We start from the raw sequence: 22,812 nt of genomic DNA on the forward strand, positions 1-22,812 counted from the left end.
ACCTATATAAATTACACAATTAATATAGAAATAGAAAAAGATAATAGATAAGGAAGAGGAAATATTTGTCCATTGCAGGATATAGTTTATGTAAATGCAACTTAAAATCAAATATTTTAACACGTTTTCAATTATGTGATGGTTTTAGGAAATAAAAGACGAAAATCAATCAAAATGGTACAAAAGGATGTACGACACTATTCACAAACAGAAGCCTCATAATGGTGAGTATACTTAAAAATAACATTAAGATTAAGTTAAAAGATATTGAAATAAAAATGAAATAAAATATGTATGTTGCATGTTTAAATTTGTTTTGAAACATTTTCAAAAAGTTTATATTATGCATTTGTAATGAATAATTTATCCAATGTATATGTCGACATTTCATTGCACGAAAAGTCAGCTCGTAAATGTTTTTGGTACCCAAGTAACAAGTAGCTTTAACCTTGCAGCGGGCGCGCCCTTTAATTTCTCATGAGCGGTCGCGTGTCGTAAATTTTACGTCTTTTGTAAATGATGCAAATGATGTTTTCTTTAAATATATGTTGGGAATTATTATTAGGTTTTATTAAAAATATCTTTTATCGTATTATGGATTTTAAACTAATATAACAATTTAAAAAAATTATATTATAAAAGAATCTGACTCTTAGTCAGAATCAACATTCTCATCATTCTTTCGATAATTGCAACCCATCTCAACAGCAGAATACTTCTTGCACGTAAATGACTGAAAATGGCAACACTTCATTCAACCTGAGGATCTTTTCTTTTCTATATAATCGGCAAACACCAAGCTTAGGAAAGTTTCTATTTTGTTCTTCCTCAGTAGGGTTAACCCCCTGACCACATGTCACCTGAGAAGAGCACGTATATCTTGACGTAACCTTCTGGCGGTTCATATAACAAATTTTCCATGAAAATTCTTTGACAATTAGGAGCCTTCGCTGAACAGGCCAATTTGTATAAAATTGAAGCAAATATGCAGCAAATATTCATACACGGCCATCTCACACTATATTTCTATGTTTCTATATCTTTTTTACACATTTCTTCTAATAGCTGCAACATTCGTCATATTATATATATTATGTGCTCACTATACCCTATTCCGCGACTATACGACTGTTTTTTGATTATTTCCACAATGAATATTTTACTGTGCAAAATATGAAGAACGAAAGTAAATTGCAAATTACATTGTTGCTTATTGGAATAATTATTAGAGCCATTTACTTTCGTACTTCTTATGTTGCACACTAAAATATTCGTTGTCACGATAATCCAAAACAGTCGTATATTCGTGGAATAGCCTATAAGCCTTTTTAACTTTATCAAATACATAGTTACCACAAAAGAACATTTTGGTAGGTACACCATTTACAACAATGTACATATTTATGTAGTAGTACAAGTTTGTGTTGCTGTGGAATAGAATGTAATACAACGTTGCTATTACATACTTTTGCAATGAACACACTTGTAAACTTCCAGCATCTTATAGTTTCTTTGAATCACAGTACAATATTTTTGACGAACTACTATTTTCTATTTTCTATTGTTTATATTTTCTACTGTCTAAGGTAGATCGTCGCTACACACTTCTGTCCATTTTGTAACTGCAAATAAGGATAAGATCCGGTCTTTCTATCTGAGTTTTCTTGGTCCTACTAGCCTCTAACTTACTACACATAAGCTCTCTGCCAATACCCAAGATACCTTTTATGTGGTCCTGAAAGACCTAGGACTCTTGTATCAAACCGACATAAAACCCTCCAATGATAACAGAAAGTTCTGAGGAAGCTATCTTACTATGTTAAAAATTCACTGGAACTATGATTGCGGTTAGTGACTATTTGGGGAATCCCGTTTGAGGCAGAGGAAGAGAGAGTCTGCAACAGGAGTCACCTATCTGCTTGATCTCTAGACGTTTTTATTTGTGGACTTCACCTTCTTCTCGTTTAAGCTATCATTTTTGTCTCTTTCCCATTTTATTGTCATAAGTCCTACACCTATAAAATGTTTCGATTAACCGTGTCGGGAATGAACACTTCACCGCCCAGTATTCCTGCGTTGTGACAAGCTCGGAATCATAAATTCAATACTACATATATGTAGACCCTCTGTCTTTTCAATGAATACAGATTTTACATAGAAACCTTGTATTTAACAATGTAATTATCTAAAGCCTATACATCAGTAACTAAAGGGGTTCCTTGTTATTGTTACTTGGGTACTACAATATGCACGACTACCTACATGTTTTATTGTGTCATAAAGGTAAAGGTTTAGTAAAGTTTTTTAATTAATTGATAGTCGTCACCAAGTATTCGTAGATATACAGAAAAACTAGTCAAAAACATCTGGTTATCTGTGATAAATTGAAATATGGTTACTTCAGCTAATATTACTAGAAAAAGACAACTAATATTGCTATTGTTACTGCTAATATTAAACTTTGCTATACTTTTATTAATTTTAATACAAGTACACTAGAACCATGTCTAGACTGTGTTAACACCCATTTTTTGTTTTTACAGACGAATATGTTACAATACGATATAAACAGAAGAGAGGTATTAAAATAGTATATTATACGCAATGCTTTTACATGTGCTTGTGTGCTAACCTATTAAGACTTATTTTTTCGCCTCATAATAAAGTTCTAAAAACAATAAAGCGATGTACGTCTTCCAAAGAGGACCAAGTAATCAAAATGATATGTCAAATTAATTACTTACTTACCCACAAACTGCGTTATTGCTCGACAGTTTTGTTCGACGACCGAGTCTGTTCGAACAAAAATGACAAACACGAGTTGCACAAACACTTCAGTTTTGTTTAGTAGTTTACGAATATGAAACGAACTTAGTATTTAACTATACGCTGTGAGCTCGTACGTAGAGGGGATATTTATAAATTCGCGAGCGCCAGTAGTGGCAAGTCTGTAAACGTTTACCGGAAATTTGACATAAATGTCAAAGTGATTAATTTATAATTAAAATTAAAAACATTAATTATAAAAAATATTAGTTGGTCAAAGCTGTGGTATATATTTTTACCTTAAATATACTTACGTTTTAAATATTGAATTTACGTTTTTTTAATGTTCCGTAATATGTAATTATAAATTCTTAGCGCCATCTACACGATAATTGTGAAAGTATCCGAAGTAAGAAATTAATATTTCATCAATAGAACGTCAAATTGATTAGCAAAATCTTAGAAAAATCTATTACAATTTAATTACTTTTTAGCGTTGTAAATATTAAGCGATAACAATTAAATAATAAATTTAAAAATTACCGGTGAAAGTTGAATTAGTAATCCGCCAGGAGCGACACCAGCGAAGCTCAGAGCGTATAAGTTCTATAAATTCTATTAAAAACAATCTACTCATCTGGCGAAGATCCGTCATATTGAAAAAATTCGTTGAGAAATATAGACTTATTAAAATAAATATTTTCAAAAGTAAGTTTTCACTTATGAATAAACAGTCGGTTTTTAAAATTGTTGTACCCATGTTACATATGTCATTCATTGACTTTCATAAGACTTTTAATAGTATTGAAACTTGTTCCTTTTGTCGGCCCTAAGGGATGCTGGAATAGACACGACGCACTACACTTATTAAAAATATTTACGAACAGGCTATATTCCACATCAAAATTAATGAAGATACAAAAACTGAAAAATGTCCCTTGGTAAGGGTATTAGACAAGGTGATACTATTTCACCAAAGTTGAAAAAGGAAGGAAAAGGCAGTTTTTGTTTTTATTTGATTCAGAGTTGGACCGCCATCTCCAGATATAGTCGAGGAAATGAAGCTGAAAAAATGGCAAAACCTCGCAATTTTTTCGTCCAGCATCGATTTGTACAAAAATTTGGGATTAGGCTCATTTCACCCTCTAGTTCATTTTCTATATTGAGCCGTTGTACGCTTTTGGTTTTTTAAGGGTGAAAACTACCCCTAATTGTAAAAAATTATAAAATAACATTTTAAACTTTAATATTGTCAACGTTTGTTTCTAATTAGTGTTTTCACAATATTAATGTATAATAATTTTTCATAATAAGTGTTTTATGCTTTAAGATATACTATCATATTATTTCAACCCTTAAAACCACCCTTCTTGGAGCTATATATATAAAAAATCACTTATCCTAAAAGAATAATTTCGGCTTGCATCGATTTACATAAAAATTTGGGATTAGGATCATCTCACCCTGTACTTTTTATTCTATAACATGCTGAAGGGCGTCGATTATTTTTAGGGGTGCAAACTACCCTTATTGTCAAAAATTATATAAAAACGTTGTAAACTTTAATAAGGGTAAAATTTGGTTTTGATTCGCTAAAAATAATGATTGTTTTATGCTTTAGGATATAATATCATAATATTTCAACCCTTAAAAACCACTCTTAAGAACATTACAATTTTTATAAGTAGATAATTTAATAGATATATACAGAAAAAAAGTAGAATTAATAAACTACAAAAACATTTATTTACACAAAAATACGAATTTACAAATATGTAGAAGTACAAATACAGATAGTTTTTAAGTCATCTTCCAATATACGAACTACGAACCAGATCTGTGGTATTATACATGCATTGAAAATGTTCCATAAGCGGACTATTCGAATATTTCGAAAAAAAATTCGTTTTATAAACATAGCTCCTTCATTTTTGGCGATAAAAGGTTTTTTCGAAAATGATTTTGTAGGATTTTTGAAGAAATATAAGACTGTGTAAATGAAATTCCGTTAGATCTCTTACTTTTTAATTGGGGCGGGTTTAAAGGGTTCGAATGAGGCGGTGTTTGCTCGTAAATAGAGGTTTTAAACAGCTATATCTCGCTTACTATTACCTATAATGAAAATATATGCACAATATAATTTTAGTTATTAAAAAGTCTTTAATTTAATAATCTATCATTTTTTTCGTATCTCCAGCATTTTCGGAGATATTTTGAATTAAAAAATGAAAAATACGAAATTACAAAAAATCAATTTATTTTTAAACTCCAATTTTTCTAAAATTAGGCCTTTTAAATAGGTCAAACTTCTTGGGTGTATTGACAATATAAATATACAAGAATTACAGAAAGGTGAAGACCAGTTTTTGATTAGGAGGGTAGTTAGGGGGTTATTTTCACCGAATTTTTCGTAGAGAAAACAGGTACCGACCTTTTTTTGATCATAAGTCGCTCTATTTTCAGGTTAGAAATTTTTTATTATTATTCTTTGAAAGATTTAATTGCATACTTGAAAAAAGATAATTTAAGTTTTCTTCGAAAAATGCAAAGTTTTCCCGTTATTTGGCTTTGAATATTTCAAATTATGCATTTGACGAAAAAAGCTAACCTTTAACATACCGTATCTCGGTTTGTATTGGTCTTAAATATATTATAGAAAAAGAATTTAGTTTGTGTTACTAAAAGTAGTCCTGTCGCCAGGGGGGGTACAACGGCCTCCTTAATTCAGATGGACTTACCCAAGTTTTTTTTATATATTTTGACCCGTAGAATACGAATTTTTTGGGTAACAGTTGATCCGGATGTCGATAAGATTGTTATAGACAAAGAACTTGAGGAATTACATAACAGCGATTTCTCGCAAAACAAAACATCTTTTTGTATTTTTTGGGTCATTTTAAGCAAAAAATATTCCTACAAGTTTTTTCGTAGAATGCATAGTTTTCGAGATAACCACGGTTGAACTTTCAAAAAATCGAAAAATTGCAATTTTTGAACCCGAATAACTTTTGACTAAAAAATAAAGTAGCAATTCTGCTTACCGGATTTGAAAGTTTAAGTCAAATTATATCGGTTCTGATTATTTGCATTGCTAAAAATTAATTTTTTTATTGGTCAACAAAGCTATAAACACATAGTGTTTCCCGTGCCTAATACATGCGTTTTAACGCATGCTACGTAGAAATTGCCTCGCTTGCACTTGTAGCTACTCCACCTACTCGTTCGATTTTAAATGAGAAATCATTGAAAACATCACTCACGCACTAGGTGTTTATAGCTTTGTTTAACAATAAACTAATAAATTTTTAGCAATTCAAATAATCAAAACCGATATAATTTGACTTAAACTTTCAAATGCGGTAAGCAGAATTGCTACTTTATTTTTTAATCAAAAGTTATTCGGGTTCAAAATTTGCAATTTTTCGATTTTTTGAAAGTTCAACCGCGGTTATCTCGAAAACTATGCATCCTACGAAAAAACTTGTCAGAACATTTTTTGCCTAGAATGATCCAAAAAATAAAAAAAGATGTTTTGTTTTGCGAGAAATCACTGTTATGTAATTCCTCAAGTTCTTTGTCTATAACAATCTTATCGACATCCGGATCAACTGTTACCCAAAAAATTCGTATTCTGCGGGTTAAAATATATAAAAAAAAACTTGGGTAAGTCCATCTGAAATAAGGAGGTCGTTGTACCCCCCCTGGCGACAGGACTAAAGGTACAATTCTTATATCTGCAGTTTTTTTGATTAAATGCATATTTTTCGAGGTATTCTCAAAAAACTCTCTAAAAAAGTCGATTTTTTCGACGAAAAACTGTTACTTTCAAGCGCGAATAACTCGAAAAATATTAGTTTTACGAAGAAAATGTAAAAAACATTTTTTTCTTAGAATTAGTTTTTACATAGATTTACATGGTTAAAGTGTAATAAAAAATTCCCTCCCCCGAGATGGGGTGGCAACCACCCCCAAGGTTTTAGCGTACAGCCGCATGATATATAAAATGATTTTTGGGCTATTCCCTACCTTCTGTGAAAATTTCAAGTAAATCCATGCTGGACGAAAAAATTGCGAGCCAAAATGCTTCATTTCCTCGACTAATAGCTATTTCTGCACATCATGCGTCCTCGGTGGAGCTATACAGTCACAACTCTAAACCAAATATCAACAGCCTGCCTATTTAAGGGAATTCACCGCGATGCAATAATTCCAACTTTGAGACGCAAAACAGCGACATCTCTCGTAAAACGAGGAAGACGATAAGCCCTAGATACAAAGTTTACTACAATTAAAGAATTAAAATAGCTGAAAAAAAATAATAATTTTAAATCCAAGACTTTTCGTTAAGAAACTGCTTTCTGACTGCATCCCGTATCTCTGGCCTGTACAATATATAAGCACAGAGACGACGAATATAGAAGAAAGCAAATAAAGGACACGGGTCACCAAAGTTGTTTACGTTAGTGTTGGAAAATGTATTCATGAAATGCCTGGAATGGGAGGAAAAATGTTTAAACATTGATGGTGTACGTCTGAGTCGTCTGAGTAATTTGAGGTTTGCGGATGACCTAGTATTATTTAATACAGATAACAAGTGTATCTCACCAGTGACTACGTACGGACTTGAGACCATACCCTTTATAAAGAAAACTTAAAAACAATTCAGTACAACGGGCAGTCGGGTAGTTGCTTGAGATAACCCTGAAAATGGACGCAGAGTAACAAACTGGAGATCAAGGAGAAAACGAGAGAAGTGGACAGGTTGAAGAAGAGGTAGACGGATGATAAACAATTTTAACATCTCGATAGATTCGTAGGGTGTTTAAAAGGAAGAACTACTTATTATGTTAGTCGATTATGTATTGATTGCTTAAATAATTACCAAGAGCTTTATTATAAGGAATATAAATAAGTTTTGATAAGCTTTCATATATGATTTTATTTTTAATCACCTCGCTATATTTATAGGGTTAACAGCTACTACATCGCTACACATTTTTTAATACTAACACATTACTTACTTACGTATACTTGAAATACTTGCGCTTTCTTATATTAGTATCTAATAATATGTACTATAGAGATATATATGTATAGGTATACTTTCAAGCGTGGACACGTTTATATAGAATTGTTAACTAATCAAATACAAAAATATTAGTAGCTTAGTAACTCTGTATCACGGATATCGGAGACCAAGATGAGAAACCACGGGGTCGCTCAGTTTGTTATCACACGAAAGACCTGTGAAATATATATATAATCGGTTTAAAACGTCCTCCGACGTCTTCCGATGCCCAATCTCCATGCATGTCTATCTTCCCAAAGGTCTTCGTCTAAACCTCTCTCTCGGATCTCTCTGTCTATTCCTTCTCTCCAGCTCTTTCTGGGTCGGCCTCTTTTTCTCTTACCATGTGGTGACCAATCTAGAATCTGTTTTGGCAGACGGTGTTCTGGCATTCTCTGCACATGTCCATACCACTTTAGTTGTTGTACTCTTATATCTTCGACAATCGTATGTGTGACTCCCATAATATCTCGTATACGTTCGTTATTAATTCTTTCGAGTTTTGATTTTCCTGCGGCACGTCTCCAGTAGTCCATCTCCGTGGCTTGTAGTGTTCTTTCAGTAGTTGTCTTTAACTGCCACACGTCACTTCCATACATTACTATGCTCTTTATAATAGTGTTGTATATTCGATGTTTATTTTTTTTGGATATATGTTGATCCCAAATAATACTATTTAGTTGAGATATGGCCCTTCTACCTTGAGTGTTTCGTTTTTTTATAGCCTGATCTGATTTGCCGTCGTCCGTGATTTCTACTCCTAAATAAGAATATTTATTGTTGTACTTAATGTATTGTCCGTCGTTTAAAACTAGATTCTGTTCGTTGCCACCGATGTTCATGTACATTGTTTTCTCTATGTTAACTTCTAATCCCCATTTTTTGTACTCTTCGATTAATTTCCGAGTCATGTATTCCATGAATACCCGGTATTAATACATCGACCAACAACAACACTGATATCAAAAGAAATGTCATGAAAATAGACATGTGAAATGTTAAGTGAATATACGAACCAGGAAAAGTCCATAACGTTATACAAGAGATTGAAAGACTTAACGTAAACACGTTATAGCTGGTAATGACAATGATCCAAATTACTAGAATGTAATAGCGGCATTAGAATAGCGAATAGTTGACAAAAATACCCAAAGTTTGCAACTGGTTTCCTACCTATTACAGATAGTTATGATACTAACATGAGTCAATTTAATTTAAGTAGGTGTGTTCCCGTAGCATAAAAGCCGAATGAAGAGTTAGAACAATTTTACAACAAATTAGAACAAGCATTAGAAGTATTCACATTTAGAAAAGTTACAATAGTAATGGGAGATCTAAATCTAAATCCAAAAATATGTACAGGTAGTAAAGGAGACTATTGAAAATTTTGGACTAGATTTTTGTAAGGAGAGTGAAGAAACATTTGCCCAATTCCCCCAAGAGAACGATTTATTGTTGCGATTACTTATTACGATACGTGTGCAGACCAGAAGGCAAATTTTCTACCTTCTTATCTACAACAGAAGTTCCAAAGTATCCTGAAATATCCAACAGTATCCGAAGTTCCCTGAAATCAATTAAAACATACTCGGAGTTAATGTCAGATTGGATCACAACCCACTCGTAGAAAGAATTAGAATTAAACTAAAGAAGTTCGCAGCTAAAACTAACTTAGACAAAATCTCGTTTGATGGACACAACAGAAGAGCATCTCACACAGAGAATTAACAAAGTTCTCACCAAAATAGAAATTATTCCTACTAAGGATGTAAACAGGAAATGGCACGTAATAAAAGATACTTTTATACGCACAAGTGAGGCAACACTAAGCCAACTAACAGTAAAAATGAATGGGTGACCTAGGTGATTCTGGATCTCATGTACAAGAGGAGATTTTATAAAACCAGAGACCAGAGAGAAACATGCATAACATTGTATACACACATAAGAAGAAAATCAAAGAGAAAGGAAACATGGCAGAGTGACATATGCGAAGAGATTGACCAGCTGGTAGAGAAACGTAATAACTGAAACTAAAAATAAAAAAAATTAGAGAAATAGCAGGTACGAATAATAGAAAAAATCAAGCATACTGCTGGATAAAAACGGCAAAATAATAATGGCAAGATAATTATAAACTTGGGGAATATGCTAGGGGTAGCAGTTGTATATCTTAGGATATACTTCTCTGCTACCGTAGCTTTTTAAGGATGAAATAACGGAGATAGTACTGGAAAAGGAAAATATCGATACCGGTCCAGATTTAACAAAAGTTGAGTTATTGGCAACGATAAAACACACGAAGAGCAACAAGGAATTAGGTCCTAATCAAGCACCAATAGATATAATAAAGCTAATAAAAGATCAGATTGGAATAATGGTCAACATATAATACAATATACAATACACATGAATCATTCGGAGACATCAGGATTCATTCATGAAAAATAATTCTTGGTAAAAAAGTTACAATATCCAAATTTTATTTCACAATATCTAAATCATATTATGGTATACCTCCTACAATATTGATAAAGATATAAATTAAATGGAACATTTTTAAAAATTGAAAAACAAGGTAGGTTGCTTAAAATATTGAATAATTTAAAAAACGATTAGATAAACAATGACCTTTTTATGGTAAATGTATGTATAAGTAAAACTACTCTTATCGCACGATTGAGTAATGGCATAATTTGTTCGAAGCATTCCGTTGCACGTAAACAAACAGTAGTTTATCATTTGTAGGCCTGTGTAGATGATTTGAGTAAAAAAATGTATATTTAGGTGAGTTAGAATATTATAACAACTATTTAGAACTATGTGGGTGTTTAAATTTTAATATTGGCCCGTAGTTTTATCGGTGTCAGTACATGAAGTTGTCACAACATTAAAATTACTTTTATAATCCATCATAAATATAAAGTACTATGTTGTTATTTATTTTCGTCTTCTATTTTTTAAAATAATTTTAAGGCACTGCAGTTCGTATTGACCGTATATGCAATTTTGATGTAATGTCAAAAAAATATAAAATTGGAATGTCAGTCAAGTTCAAGTAAAAGTTTTTGTAGATATTGTCCTGTAATTACGTTTGTAGAAAAAATATTGTATGATATGCGTGTTAAAACGTACATTTTTAAGGCACTCATGTGAATTGCAGAACTCACTACCGCTCATTCTGCAAACTTTCACATGCGTGCCTTAAACGTGTACTTTTAACACTTATATCATAATGGTAGGGGAGCAAAGTATGCTAAATGTGCAGTCACTCGAGCGCTTTGGGGACCTATTGGGTTGTGAAGAGTAGGTCCTAAAACCAAAAAAAGTTAAGTCAAGTTTTCCATTTTAGTGGGCGCTTGCCATTTTTTAATTTAATTTTTCATTTCCAACAATGGTTTTTTCCGATTATAACGCCATCTATCCATAATTCGAAAAAATGTTTCCAATAAAATTTACTTATTTTTACGTAATGAATCCAAATCTGCAATAAAAAATGGGGGCTCCTATTTAAGATTTTAACGTAACCCCCCACCACACTCCCGTGGGGGGTTGTGTTTGGTGCCATCCGATAGATTTTTCAAAAATATTGAATAAGTGTATTTTACAGTTTTTCGATCTGATATTCATTTCGCGAAATATCGCGGGATTCGTATTTAAAATATTAAATGTACCCCCCACCCCTCTACGTGGGAAGTCGTGTTTGGTATCATTCGATAGATTTTTAAAAAATATTGAGCACATATTTTTTAGTTTTTCGATCTGTCATTAATTTCGCGAAATATTCGCTTTTTTCTTGTGAAATTTTGGGGCTCACCCATTTCCATACGCCCGGCTCAAATCGTCAGATTTTTGAAATATACACTCTTTTGCATGTACTTAACTTACCTTATCTTAATCTGACAATTTCGAGTTTTTTTAAGGATAGATTTTATTTTTCGGGCCCCCCTTAACGAACTCCCCTGTGTTAAGAGCCAATATATGGTAGAGGTACTCCTGCAGTGTACCAAGTTTCTCCCCATATGATAATCTGACGCGCTCGAGTAACTGCAAAAATCCCCGCTTGGGCTCCCCTACCATAAATAACTATTAAATAAAAAAAAAAACGATTTTAAAGCAAATTGCTTAAATTCTCTTGTTTTTTACAATGTAGAAACTTGAAACGTTTACGGATTGTAGCTAATGATATGAACTATACATAATTTCACTTTTTACGTTAATTTTTTACGTTATGCTTCATAAATAAACAATAAAGTTTCAAATTTTAAACGCACATATATTTATTTATATAAAATCAAACAAATGAAATTGAGAATATGGAAAAATCCCCTTACGAATAATTCACACATAAACTATTTCGGGCTGGGAAAAATTTTTTGAATAGAATCAAAGATCCAAACACCAGTTCTTAGAAATGTGTTTCGCCCTCTTCAACCTCTTATTTATATATAAATCGGCGTTTATTTGTGTCAAATTTCAATACGATACGAAACAAAACTTCAACCAAAACTCGAATTCAAAAAATTTGTGTTTTTATCGTAGTCTTAGAAAAACCATCGGTAGAGACGTTTTGTGCTACAATTAACATTAGAATTCGTTTTGTTGTATTAATTAATTAAACGCTTTTCTTTAGTTCAATCGTTTGGGTCAAATCTTTGGGCGTTAATTGGACTGCCTTTTTCTTCAATGCAAATGACTAAAAATTTGCAGACATTGGCATTCGCGGGAACAATACACGAATTGTCAATAAAAAATATTTTTGTTTATTAATTGTTTAAATACAAAAACATTTTAACGGAAAATGCTTAAATTCTCTTGTTTTTTACAATGAAGAAACTTGAAACTTTTACAGATTGTAGCTAATTATATGAACTATACATAATTTCACTTTTTACGTTAATTGTTTACGTTATGCTTCATAAATAAACAATAAAGTTTCAAATTTTTCGCCGATTCCGACTACTTTTCATGCTTGTACATCATATGTTTTATATATATTTTAATAAACATGACGATATATTTTAATGTTTGAAAAGTGTAAGACTAAAAAGTAAAAAATAAAAAAAAAACATGAAAAAAATATTTTTAAGAAACGCTTTTCTTTAGTTACGAGTGACTAAAATTAAACATATAAAAAATCAACCAAAAGGCAAAAAATAAAAAAAAATTAAAAATCTAACACATTCGTTAAAGAAAAGCGTGGTGCGAAAACCGTTTATTCGATGAAGACGCGCCACGCTTTTCTTTGACGAATGTGTTAGATTTTTCAATTTTTTTTATTTTTTGCTTTTTAGTTGATTTTTTTATAATATGTTTAATTTTAGTCACTCGTAACTAAAGAAAAGCGTTTCTTAAAAATATTTTTTTCATATTTTTTTATTTTAAATGGTTTATATCATTTTTCATCTGTGGAATTAATATCTTTCTCATTTTGTCAATCCACTTCTTCTTCTTCTTCTTCTTTTCCTTGTATAATAGAAATCAATTTAGCTCTCAAGACTAGATTTTGTGTACTCGTACCTATAGATATCAGATCTATATAGTTTCTTTTATTTATTATAAAGTTGTCATTCTATATTCTATACTTTACGCCAATTGATTCAATTCTAAACAATTACTATTTTGTTGCACATTTTTATTCAGTGGTACAAATTATTTGTGATCTCTATCCTGTGGTCTACATCTAAATCAGTTTTCTGCCATCTCATAATATGCTTCCTAGGAGCTCATAAGTTGTTCTCCAATAATTTTTATCGGACTATTATCATAGATATGCATGTTTTTTGTTAGTTATAATAAATATTATTTTATTTTTAGAGTCTATTTTATTTTTAGAGTTTATTTTATTTTTTTTGTTTATTATATTTCTATCTTCGTTATCTCGTTATCTCCTCTATGCATACTGTAACTCACTTATCATTTTCTGAAGCCACTATTAAGATTATATCATCTGAATACACAAGTATTACATAACATAGGTCTTTCCCAACTTCTTCCATCGATGCCTATCCTGAGCAAGATACTTTCAATTAGTTTCGGCTATTGTTTTGGTGTCATCTACCCATCTAACCTGTGGTATTCCTCTTAGTCGTCTACCTTTGCAAGGTCTCCAATGTTGTATTGTGGCATTCCAATGTGGGTGTTTTTGTCTAGCTGTGTGACCGGTAAAGGCGCATTTTCACGAGTCGATCTGGATTGAACGATTTAGACCGATTATTAAATCTAAAGCAAATTGAATATGTAAACCATAAATCGACTTGGCTGTTCCGCGGAGCGAGTCGATTCGACGGAAGTAGAAAGACTGTCTACTTTTGATAGGCGATTGTCGCCGAATCGATGTCGAACGACTGGAATCGAATGTGTAAACACCTCGTCGACCAGAAACACAACGTGCCGAAAGCTGAGTAGAGTACTTCTAGCGTGTATGAAGTTGTTGTTTTTAGTGCGACAAGCTGTAATTTTGGGAAAAAATAACTGAAAAATGGTCAGATGCAGACATGGCAAGATTTTTGGATGCTTATCAAAACTATGATGTATTATGGAATCCACAAACCGAGTTTTATCGCAATCTACAAGCGGCGCGAGCAGCATTGCAAGCAATTCTGCAACATATGAATAAACCCAAAATGTCTGAAAATGACTTGAAAAATAAAATCAAACATATTAGAACAACACACAATCGTGAATTGAGCAAAGTATTGAAATCACTAAATAGCATCCAACACTTCCGGCAAAAATATCGATATTGAACATTTTGGTACCCGATACAAGGCTTCGAGTGACGCATAGCTGTCTCCAGTGGCTAGAAATCGAAGAGCTATTTGCAATTTCAGCCTTGCTGGTAATGCTTCACGCATATTTGTATCGTTTTTTTTTAATTTTCCCAGTTTTTTTTAGGTTCTTTAAAATGTGCATTATCCATTCTTAGATGATTTCTATAAACCTCTGGATCTTCCACAACCATTTCTTGGAGCAGGCTTTGTGATGCACCATGAGTATTTCGTCTTAAAATCCACAGTCGGGTCCACCACCTTCGTTTATTTTTCTTTTTGTTTGATTTGGCGATTTCTTCTCAAATTGCTTAACAAATTAATTGCAAACCTACATTAAGAATTTCACGTGATGCCATTGTGTACTACAATAAATTCGACATTTATCGACTGTTGTGTAAACCTTTTTGCTTTCGGCACAGATCGAATTATGGTCGAACGATCCAAATCGTTCAACCCAGATCGACCCGTGGAAACGCGCCTTTAAACTCCATTTTAGTTTGGCAATTTGTGTTGTGAACTGTTGCGACTGTTGTTTTTAATCTTTTGCTTCCAGTGGTTCATCTTTCTATCTGTCGTATTCTATGGCCATTTCTGATTTGACTAGTTTGTTCATATTTGTCTTGGTTAGGATCCAAGTTTGACATCCACATATCATTACAGGAAAGATGCACTGGTTGAGCACTTTGCTCCTCAAGTATTGAGTTATTTTACGGTTCTTAAGTATCCAACGGAGTTTTTCAGATCCTGCCCATGCCAGTCTTGATCTTCTAGTGATTTCAGCACTTTGGTTCTCTTTCTTTTTTTTTTTCAGCATTTGGCCTAAGTAGATATATTCTTGGACTTATTCTATCTCATTGGAATCTATAGTTATACGTCTGGGGTCGTCTGTGTTTTTCTTTGTTTTTGTTTTTGTCACGTTAATTTTAAGGCTGACATATTGGCTGGCTGCGAGTTTTTCCACCATAGTTTGTAGTTCCCCTATTGTGCTCACTCTAATCGCGATAATCTGAGACGGTTTAATGTTACCATCAACGTCGGTGCCATATTTTTATCAGTTTGTAGTGTTGAAAACCTTTCGCAATTCTTTTCCATTTGTCCTCCTTCTTCTGCCTCTGTATAAGCAATTCTACTTGTTCATTCAATGATACCACTATGGAAGGTTGTCACTCCATCTTTTCCACGGTCGGCCGATACTTCTACCGTTGGAGATTTATCTCTTGCTATTTTGACCACACGTGTCTCCCTCATTATGCTTATGTGGTTATTGCATTTTTTTCTCTATTTGGTGTCAATTCGTTTATATACTGTATGTTAAATTTTCTTCATATGTCTTCACTCCTCTTTCGATCTCTCAGCGTATTTCCTGTAATTCTTCTCAGTACTCTCATATCTGCCGTTTCCAGTACTATTCGCATATATATGTCATTATTGGTCTTACACTGGGTTAAATTCTTCACTTCATCTCAGTGTTATGTCGTTTTCGTTATATAGTCTTATTAAGGCATCCTGCAAGTCTATTTTTCCATTTGTTCTTACTTTGAAAGCATCTATCCGCGTTGTTTTTTTAAGATTGTTTGCTCTCGTCTTTCGAGTTAATATTTATTTATTTCGCCCTAACTATACGATGGTCACTATCAGTTGTTAGGTTATTTATTGTTGTGGCGTTTTCAAATATTCTTTTGTTGTTTGAGAGAAAATAATCATTTTTGGTTATTCTATTACTCCTCCTATGTCCACTTTCTATTAGGTTTCTTTTTGTAAAAAGTAGTCATAGCGTACGTGTTTTTTTGCTCCAGGAATTCAAAGTCTTTCTCCTCTTGTGTTTCTTGATTCGCTGGTTCTTTCGCTGGTGTTTTTGTTTATTCTATTCTTTAAAATACTGGAGAGTGTCTTGGTACTTCCCACTTTCCGTGACCTTTCTGTTAATATAAATCTTCATAAATATTGGTTTGATGTAATACTGTATATTTCTGACTATTAGTTCATAGTGATATGAATGACTTGATTAGACCTCGACGGAAATATATATAGTGCCTTATTAAATATAATAATCATTAACATTGTCAACACAAAGTATCTAGAGCACGCTTAATAACAGTCAAATGTACAAACAAATTAATTCGATATTTACCTTACTCTCTATTTTAAATGTGATTTAATCTGATTTTTAGCGCAATACCCTTACACTTCCGGTTATCTGTCTGAGCCGGAACCAGGCGCTTATGACAGTGATTTCACCGATTACAAATATCAAACTCTGGATAGAAGACGGCCGGCGCCACAAGATCGATCTACGGAATATATTTCATCTACGATGCCAAGGCCAACAGTTAATAGGTTTGTATATTAGGATACAAAAATTGTTTGTTGTAACTCTAAGCACTAATCCTCTAGGGTGACTTATACGCTAGTAACTCGTACGAGCCACTAAAACCGAGTACCGACTTTTAGTACTTACTCTCCTTGTGTAAATTGGTGTTTTATATTCTAGTAGAGAGTAGAGTACTCGCTGCGAGTGATCATGCCAGTCGTGTAAATAGAAAGCAATTCTATTTGCTGGAACAAGTATGTTTCCCCACCAATACTTCTCTCAAGTAAAGTGGACTTTACATTACATGATTTATCATGTGATTTGTCATATGATTTGGTCATGGAGTGAAATTTACATGTTTACACTGTGCGATTTGTCATATGATTTTGTCTTAAGCATTGTGTTTTATCATAAGCATTGTCATGCGGCTCGTCATGGGCCAAATCATATGATAAATCACATGATAAATCATGTAGTGTAAAGTCGACTTAATACTAAACTGTATGACGCACTAGCAGCGTAAAGACTGGTTACACGATTCTAGAAGCTAGCACCAGCGATTAGTTGAGGTGGTAATAAGTCTCCGAAGGCGCGTCTACACATTAAAAAAGCTTGTAGACGCCACTATCCCTGTGAAACACTCGCCTACAATATTCGCCCCAGTAACTCGTACGAGTTACTAGCGTCGTGTCACTCAGCCTTTAGTGGAAGCCTAGGTAATCAATTTACTATCGTAGGAGTTACTAGCGTCGTGTCACTCAGCCTTTAGTGGAAGCCTAGGTAATCAATTTACTATCGTAGGAGTTACTAGCGTCGTGTCACTCAGCCTTTAGTGGAAGCCTAGGTAATCAATTTACTATCTTTCAAGCGGAAATTTATGCTATAGCTATAAAGATGTGTCTGCAGGAACTAATCGCGAGGAGCAACAGGGACAAATCTATAAAACTTATTTTAGCGGCAATAAAGGCACTGGAATCGAACGGGATTGACTCTTAAGTTAGTTTGGAACTCTCTTCGTAATCTGATTCGGATCGGAAAAAGTAAAAATGTATGCCTGGATATACTGGTATTCGTATGCCCAGGACCTGTAGTTCACATAGCAAGAAGCACAACCAAAAGAACAATATCGGAGAGGGTGGAACGGATGAAACGCAAATAACCACTGGTACGAACAAATGAGTCTCAAATATTCGAATGCTTTTATAAATATAGCTTCGAAAAAGAGATCAAAAAATCTACTAGATATAAATAGGGGTGGATTCAGAGGCGGCTCTAGCCCATGTAGCGCCCGTGTGCAGTTGATGCCCTGGCGCCCTTTTAGTCCTTGGGCTCACATATAAAATTATTATTAATGACCACAACGTCGAAACTTTTTGTACTTGTTATCTGGGTGTAGTCGGACAAATTTAGAGCTTGGCGCATTATGGTAGTGGGGCGTTGGTCTGTCAAGCTGTCACGAAGTTATCAATTTTATGCAAGAAAAAAATTTATAACCACATTGGTCATTTTATTTTAATCAATGGTTTTTATCGTATAAACAGCGAAAACAATTTTGTCGAACAAAAATATTGGGCCATATGACGCGTCGGACACGCTAAATATGTCAAAGTTATGAAAATAATAAATTTATTACCACATGGCTAATTTTAACACAATCTACCATAAAACATTTTTACAATAATGTGGTAACCTTTTATAGGTCTGGATCCCGCGTATGAAAAAAAAGTTGATTAATAGCAAGCTGAATATTTGTTAATAGCTTAAGGGTGTCTAGTCGGACAAACTTTGATATATGGGAACACCGGAACAGGGGAAGTTTTAATTGTGGAACAGGTTAAAAATTTGGAACGGTCAGACCACGAAAACGGTACATGTATTTTGTCCGACAGAACAGACTTAAACTCTCTGAACAGAGATTAAACTCTCATGCAAAAATCAGACTGCTATTTATCACCAAATGGGCGTTTTAATGAGCGGAACATGTAGAATATGTCAAATGACAGGAAATATGACAGGTGATAAATAGCAGTCTGATTTTTGCATGAGAGTTTAATCTCTATTCGGAGAGTTTAAGTCTGTTCTGTCGGACAAAATAAATGTGCCGTTTTCGTGGTCTGACCTTTCCAAATTTTTAACGTGTTCCACAATTAAAACTGCCCCTGTTACAGTGATCCCATATATCAAAGTTTATCCGACTAGACACCCTTAAGCTATTAAAAAATTTTCAGCTTGCTATTAATCAACTTTTTTTTTCATACGCGGGATCCAGACCTATTAGGGCAATTTTCACGGGGCTTATGCGCAGTCGGATGCGCCGAGGATGTCAATTTCCTGGAATTTTTTTATTTAGTGCATACCACATATGTCATTTTTATTTTGTACTGTTTTTTTACATATGTGTAATGTATATTGGATCACTTGTCGGACAAAAAGAATGGGTCCAAAATTTTCAAAAAATTTTTCGAAAGTTTCCCTCTTTACGGAATTTTACGAAACTACAGAACGATGTTTGTCATTGTTCAAGGAGTATATACACAAATTTTCAGATCAAAATTTTCCCTCTTGTCGGAATTTTTTTTGGAAAATTTTGGGTACAGCTCTACGTCACGCTCTTTTAAATGTTGTACTTAGTGTGTGTACCAATTTTCAGCTAAATCGATTCAAAAGTATCCGAGAAAAACTGTTTTAAATTTTTTTTTGACAATGCCTCCTCTTAAGGACGTCGATAACCTAAAAATATTAAGTTTTCTGTTCGTTTGCCCCAACATTTTTATCAGACAATTACATTTTTTGTTTAAGAATATAATTACTTGTAACCTACTACTTTTGTTGGAAAAATGGTTGTGAAGATAAAGGATGCACGAACCCAGTATAGTTTAAAAGTATAGTTTACTAATAAAAATTAAATTTTTTGTTTAACTGTCGATTTGCCCCAATATTTTTGTCGGACACTTAGATTTTTTTATTTAGAATATAATTACTTATAACCTATTTTTGTTGGAAAATGGTTGTAAATAAAAAAATTCCAGGAAATTGACATCTTCGGCGCATCCGACTGCACATAAGCCACGTGAAAATTGTCCGACAAGGTTACCACATTATTGTAAAGATGTTTTATGGTAGATTTTGTTAAAATTAGCCATGTAGTAATATATTTATTATTTTCATAAATTTGACATATTTAGCGTGTCCGACGCGTCATATGGCCCGTCATTTTGTCCAACAAAATTGTTTTCGCTGTTTATATGATAAAAACCATTGATTAAAATAAAATGACCAATGTGGTTATAAATTTTTTTCTTGCATAAAATTAAAAACTTCGTGACAGCTTGGCAGAGAAACGCCCCACTATCATAATGTGAAAAGCTCCAAATTTGTCCGATTCCACCCAAATAACAAGTACAAAAAGTTTCGACGGTGTGGTCATAAATAATAATTTTATATGTGGGCCCGATAACTATTTGGTAGACGCGCAGTCAAAATGGAATAGTCGAATAGGTACCTACCTAGTACTAGTACATAGGGTACAGAGGGTGTTATGTACGCTTATAATGTACACAGTGTGGCAATAAAATGGAAAGGAGAAAAAATTGTCAACACATATGGGATGAACGAAGGCTCCGTTGCTCAGAATCGGTTAGAGGTGTGGGGTGGTTCTTTATAGTTTCTTATTAGCTGGGAAATATATGAATAATAGACAAAAAAATTAAAAAAAGGAAAATAGCTACTAGAGCTAAATTAGTACACAATGGACAAAAGGATTAAATAAACAATGAATCAATATTAAGCCAAAAGGGCGCCACTTTGATCTTTTAGTTTTAAAAGGGAAGACAAAGAAAAACTCTTTAGATAAAACAAACAACAAATTAAAAGGCAACTAAATAAAAATAATCTTTTCAAGATAAATATAAAGTATATAAAGAAAAAAAGATAAATAAAACCTACCTGGTTGTTTCTTACGCACTTGACCAGAGAGAAGGGAAATGGATAATTATTTACAAGCCAACATTATTTAAAATTAATACTATTTATTAAACAAAAAATTATAAAAAAAGAAGTTAAAGTTGACCTCTTTCTGGTTTTACATTTAAGAGGTATTGTCCACAAATACAAATAAATACAACATTAATTAGGTACCTTTGTGTCTCCGCTTTAATGTCCTGCAGCTTCCAACGCAAAGTCCAGGTATACGGTCGTAGCACTTTTCACTTTACTACCACAAAAATACAATACTGATGTGGTACATTTTCGAATTTACAAAAGTATTTAGTTTGAAAAGTTCAGCAATGCTTTACTGGTTTTAATAACTTAAGTAACTTGTTGTGACGTAAATACACGACTTCATTTCACCATGGTTATTAATAAGAACTGCTTAAATGATTAATATGAAATGTGTTCCAAAAGGAACAGGGGGTGTCCTCTAGACGAAAATAAAGGTCGTTGACTGCCGACATCAAACTCTGCAGCCAAATTCACAATCTCCATATTTGCACCTAAATGCAAACTCTCCCAGTGTTTTTTGAAGACATCACTGGACACTACATCATCAGAAGTTCGACCTCTCTCACCCGTTAGCTAATCGATCATGTTCATCTTAGCTACCTCCTCATCGCTCCTATCCTAGAAAACATACCACCCCTCCTTCAGCTCACACACCATGATCCGACCAACCAATCAAGCAAATATTGTCCTTTGCATGACGAAATAATTGACGAATCACGCAACCAATTACAGAAACATGAACAACCCTGAAAAGCACCATTTCTCCCAAAATATCACAAAACGTTAGTCCAGCCAATCAAAAATGAGATACCGTGATTTCAGATGACAAATATTAACCAATGCTAAGCCCTGTGGTTTTGCATGACACAATGTTTAGCAAATCAGAACAGAATACGACGATTTATATTTTTGCGTAGTCATTCTTTTACGTTAAATCCTGAGTATGCGACTATTAGTTTGGAAAATAAATAAGTTTTAAAGTGTTTACATTTGCAAGATGTTTCCATTAGATCACGCCAAAAGATTGATCATAATTCATTCCTAATTAAGCTGACTTAAGTAATAAGAACAACAAACAGAGCTATTGGATAACTTCGATCAAATTCTCAATGTTTACTTTGGATGCGAGTTGACACGGAAAACGAATTAACTCTAAAGAGAACCGTAAAGTCAATCATATTTATGGTGACACTAATGACCCACTCAAGGTTCAGTCGTATTTTTTGTTTACCGCAAGGGAACAGACACTTGTGTAAACACCTAAATTCTCGAATAGTCCATATCGCATAAACATTCTTGAGACTGTAAGAAAAATGACACACAAATCAATCTACGCTAAAGCGCAGGAACATTACGATTCTTACTTGGGAACTTTTTCACGGCGAAATTTCACTCATACAGGGTGATACGAGATTTTTTTCTTCTCCAAGTGAGATGGAATTCTTTTAAGAAATTAACGTGTTTCTGCATCGTTACAACAGAAATCCAGATGCAAATAGTGCAATATAAATGATGTCGGGAGCCAATAGGTATTCACAGGGTCAGATCAACCTACCCGAATCTAATCTAGGATGAACTACGTATTTTCAGTATTACTAAAAAACCAACAACAAATTGTTAATACGGATAATTTTTGAGAAGCTCTGACTCCGCTGAAAGTCGCAATAATTGTGGTGGTAATTGTTTTAATCAAAAGAAAAGCCGCTTTACTTTATATTTACATGTTAACTTAAATATAATACGACATAATCCATTCCGTCAACGCTTATTTCGCAAAATTACCCCGCGACACGTGTACAAACGCCTTTGAAAATGCCCGGCAAGTCACAAGCAATTTGACCTTTATAGGCTCCACAAACTATTTCGAAATCATTGTCGATATGTCTTCAAAC

At 33.4% G+C, this 22,812-nt stretch overlaps 1 protein-coding gene across 14 annotated transcripts in view; it reads left to right on the forward strand.

The window, feature by feature from the left end:
- Positions 1 to 22,812, forward strand: part of LOC114328625 (uncharacterized) — an 895,031-nt gene that overhangs the window by 691,072 nt on the left and 181,147 nt on the right. For 13 of the 14 annotated variants that reach the window (XM_050655804.1, XM_028277517.2, XM_028277519.2 and 10 more), the window contains 3 exons: positions 149 to 224; positions 2,544 to 2,579; positions 16,779 to 16,944. In XM_050655804.1, coding sequence (XP_050511761.1) covers positions 149 to 224; positions 2,544 to 2,579; positions 16,779 to 16,944 — 278 coding nt within the window. The remainder of the gene's footprint in view (positions 1 to 148; positions 225 to 2,543; positions 2,580 to 16,778; positions 16,945 to 22,812) is intronic. The other variant, XM_028277520.2, reaches the window with a different exon arrangement.

This window comes from Diabrotica virgifera, chromosome 7 (assembly GCF_917563875.1).
Source record: "Diabrotica virgifera virgifera chromosome 7, PGI_DIABVI_V3a".
In the NCBI taxonomy this organism is placed as follows: Eukaryota; Metazoa; Arthropoda; class Insecta; order Coleoptera; family Chrysomelidae; genus Diabrotica; species Diabrotica virgifera.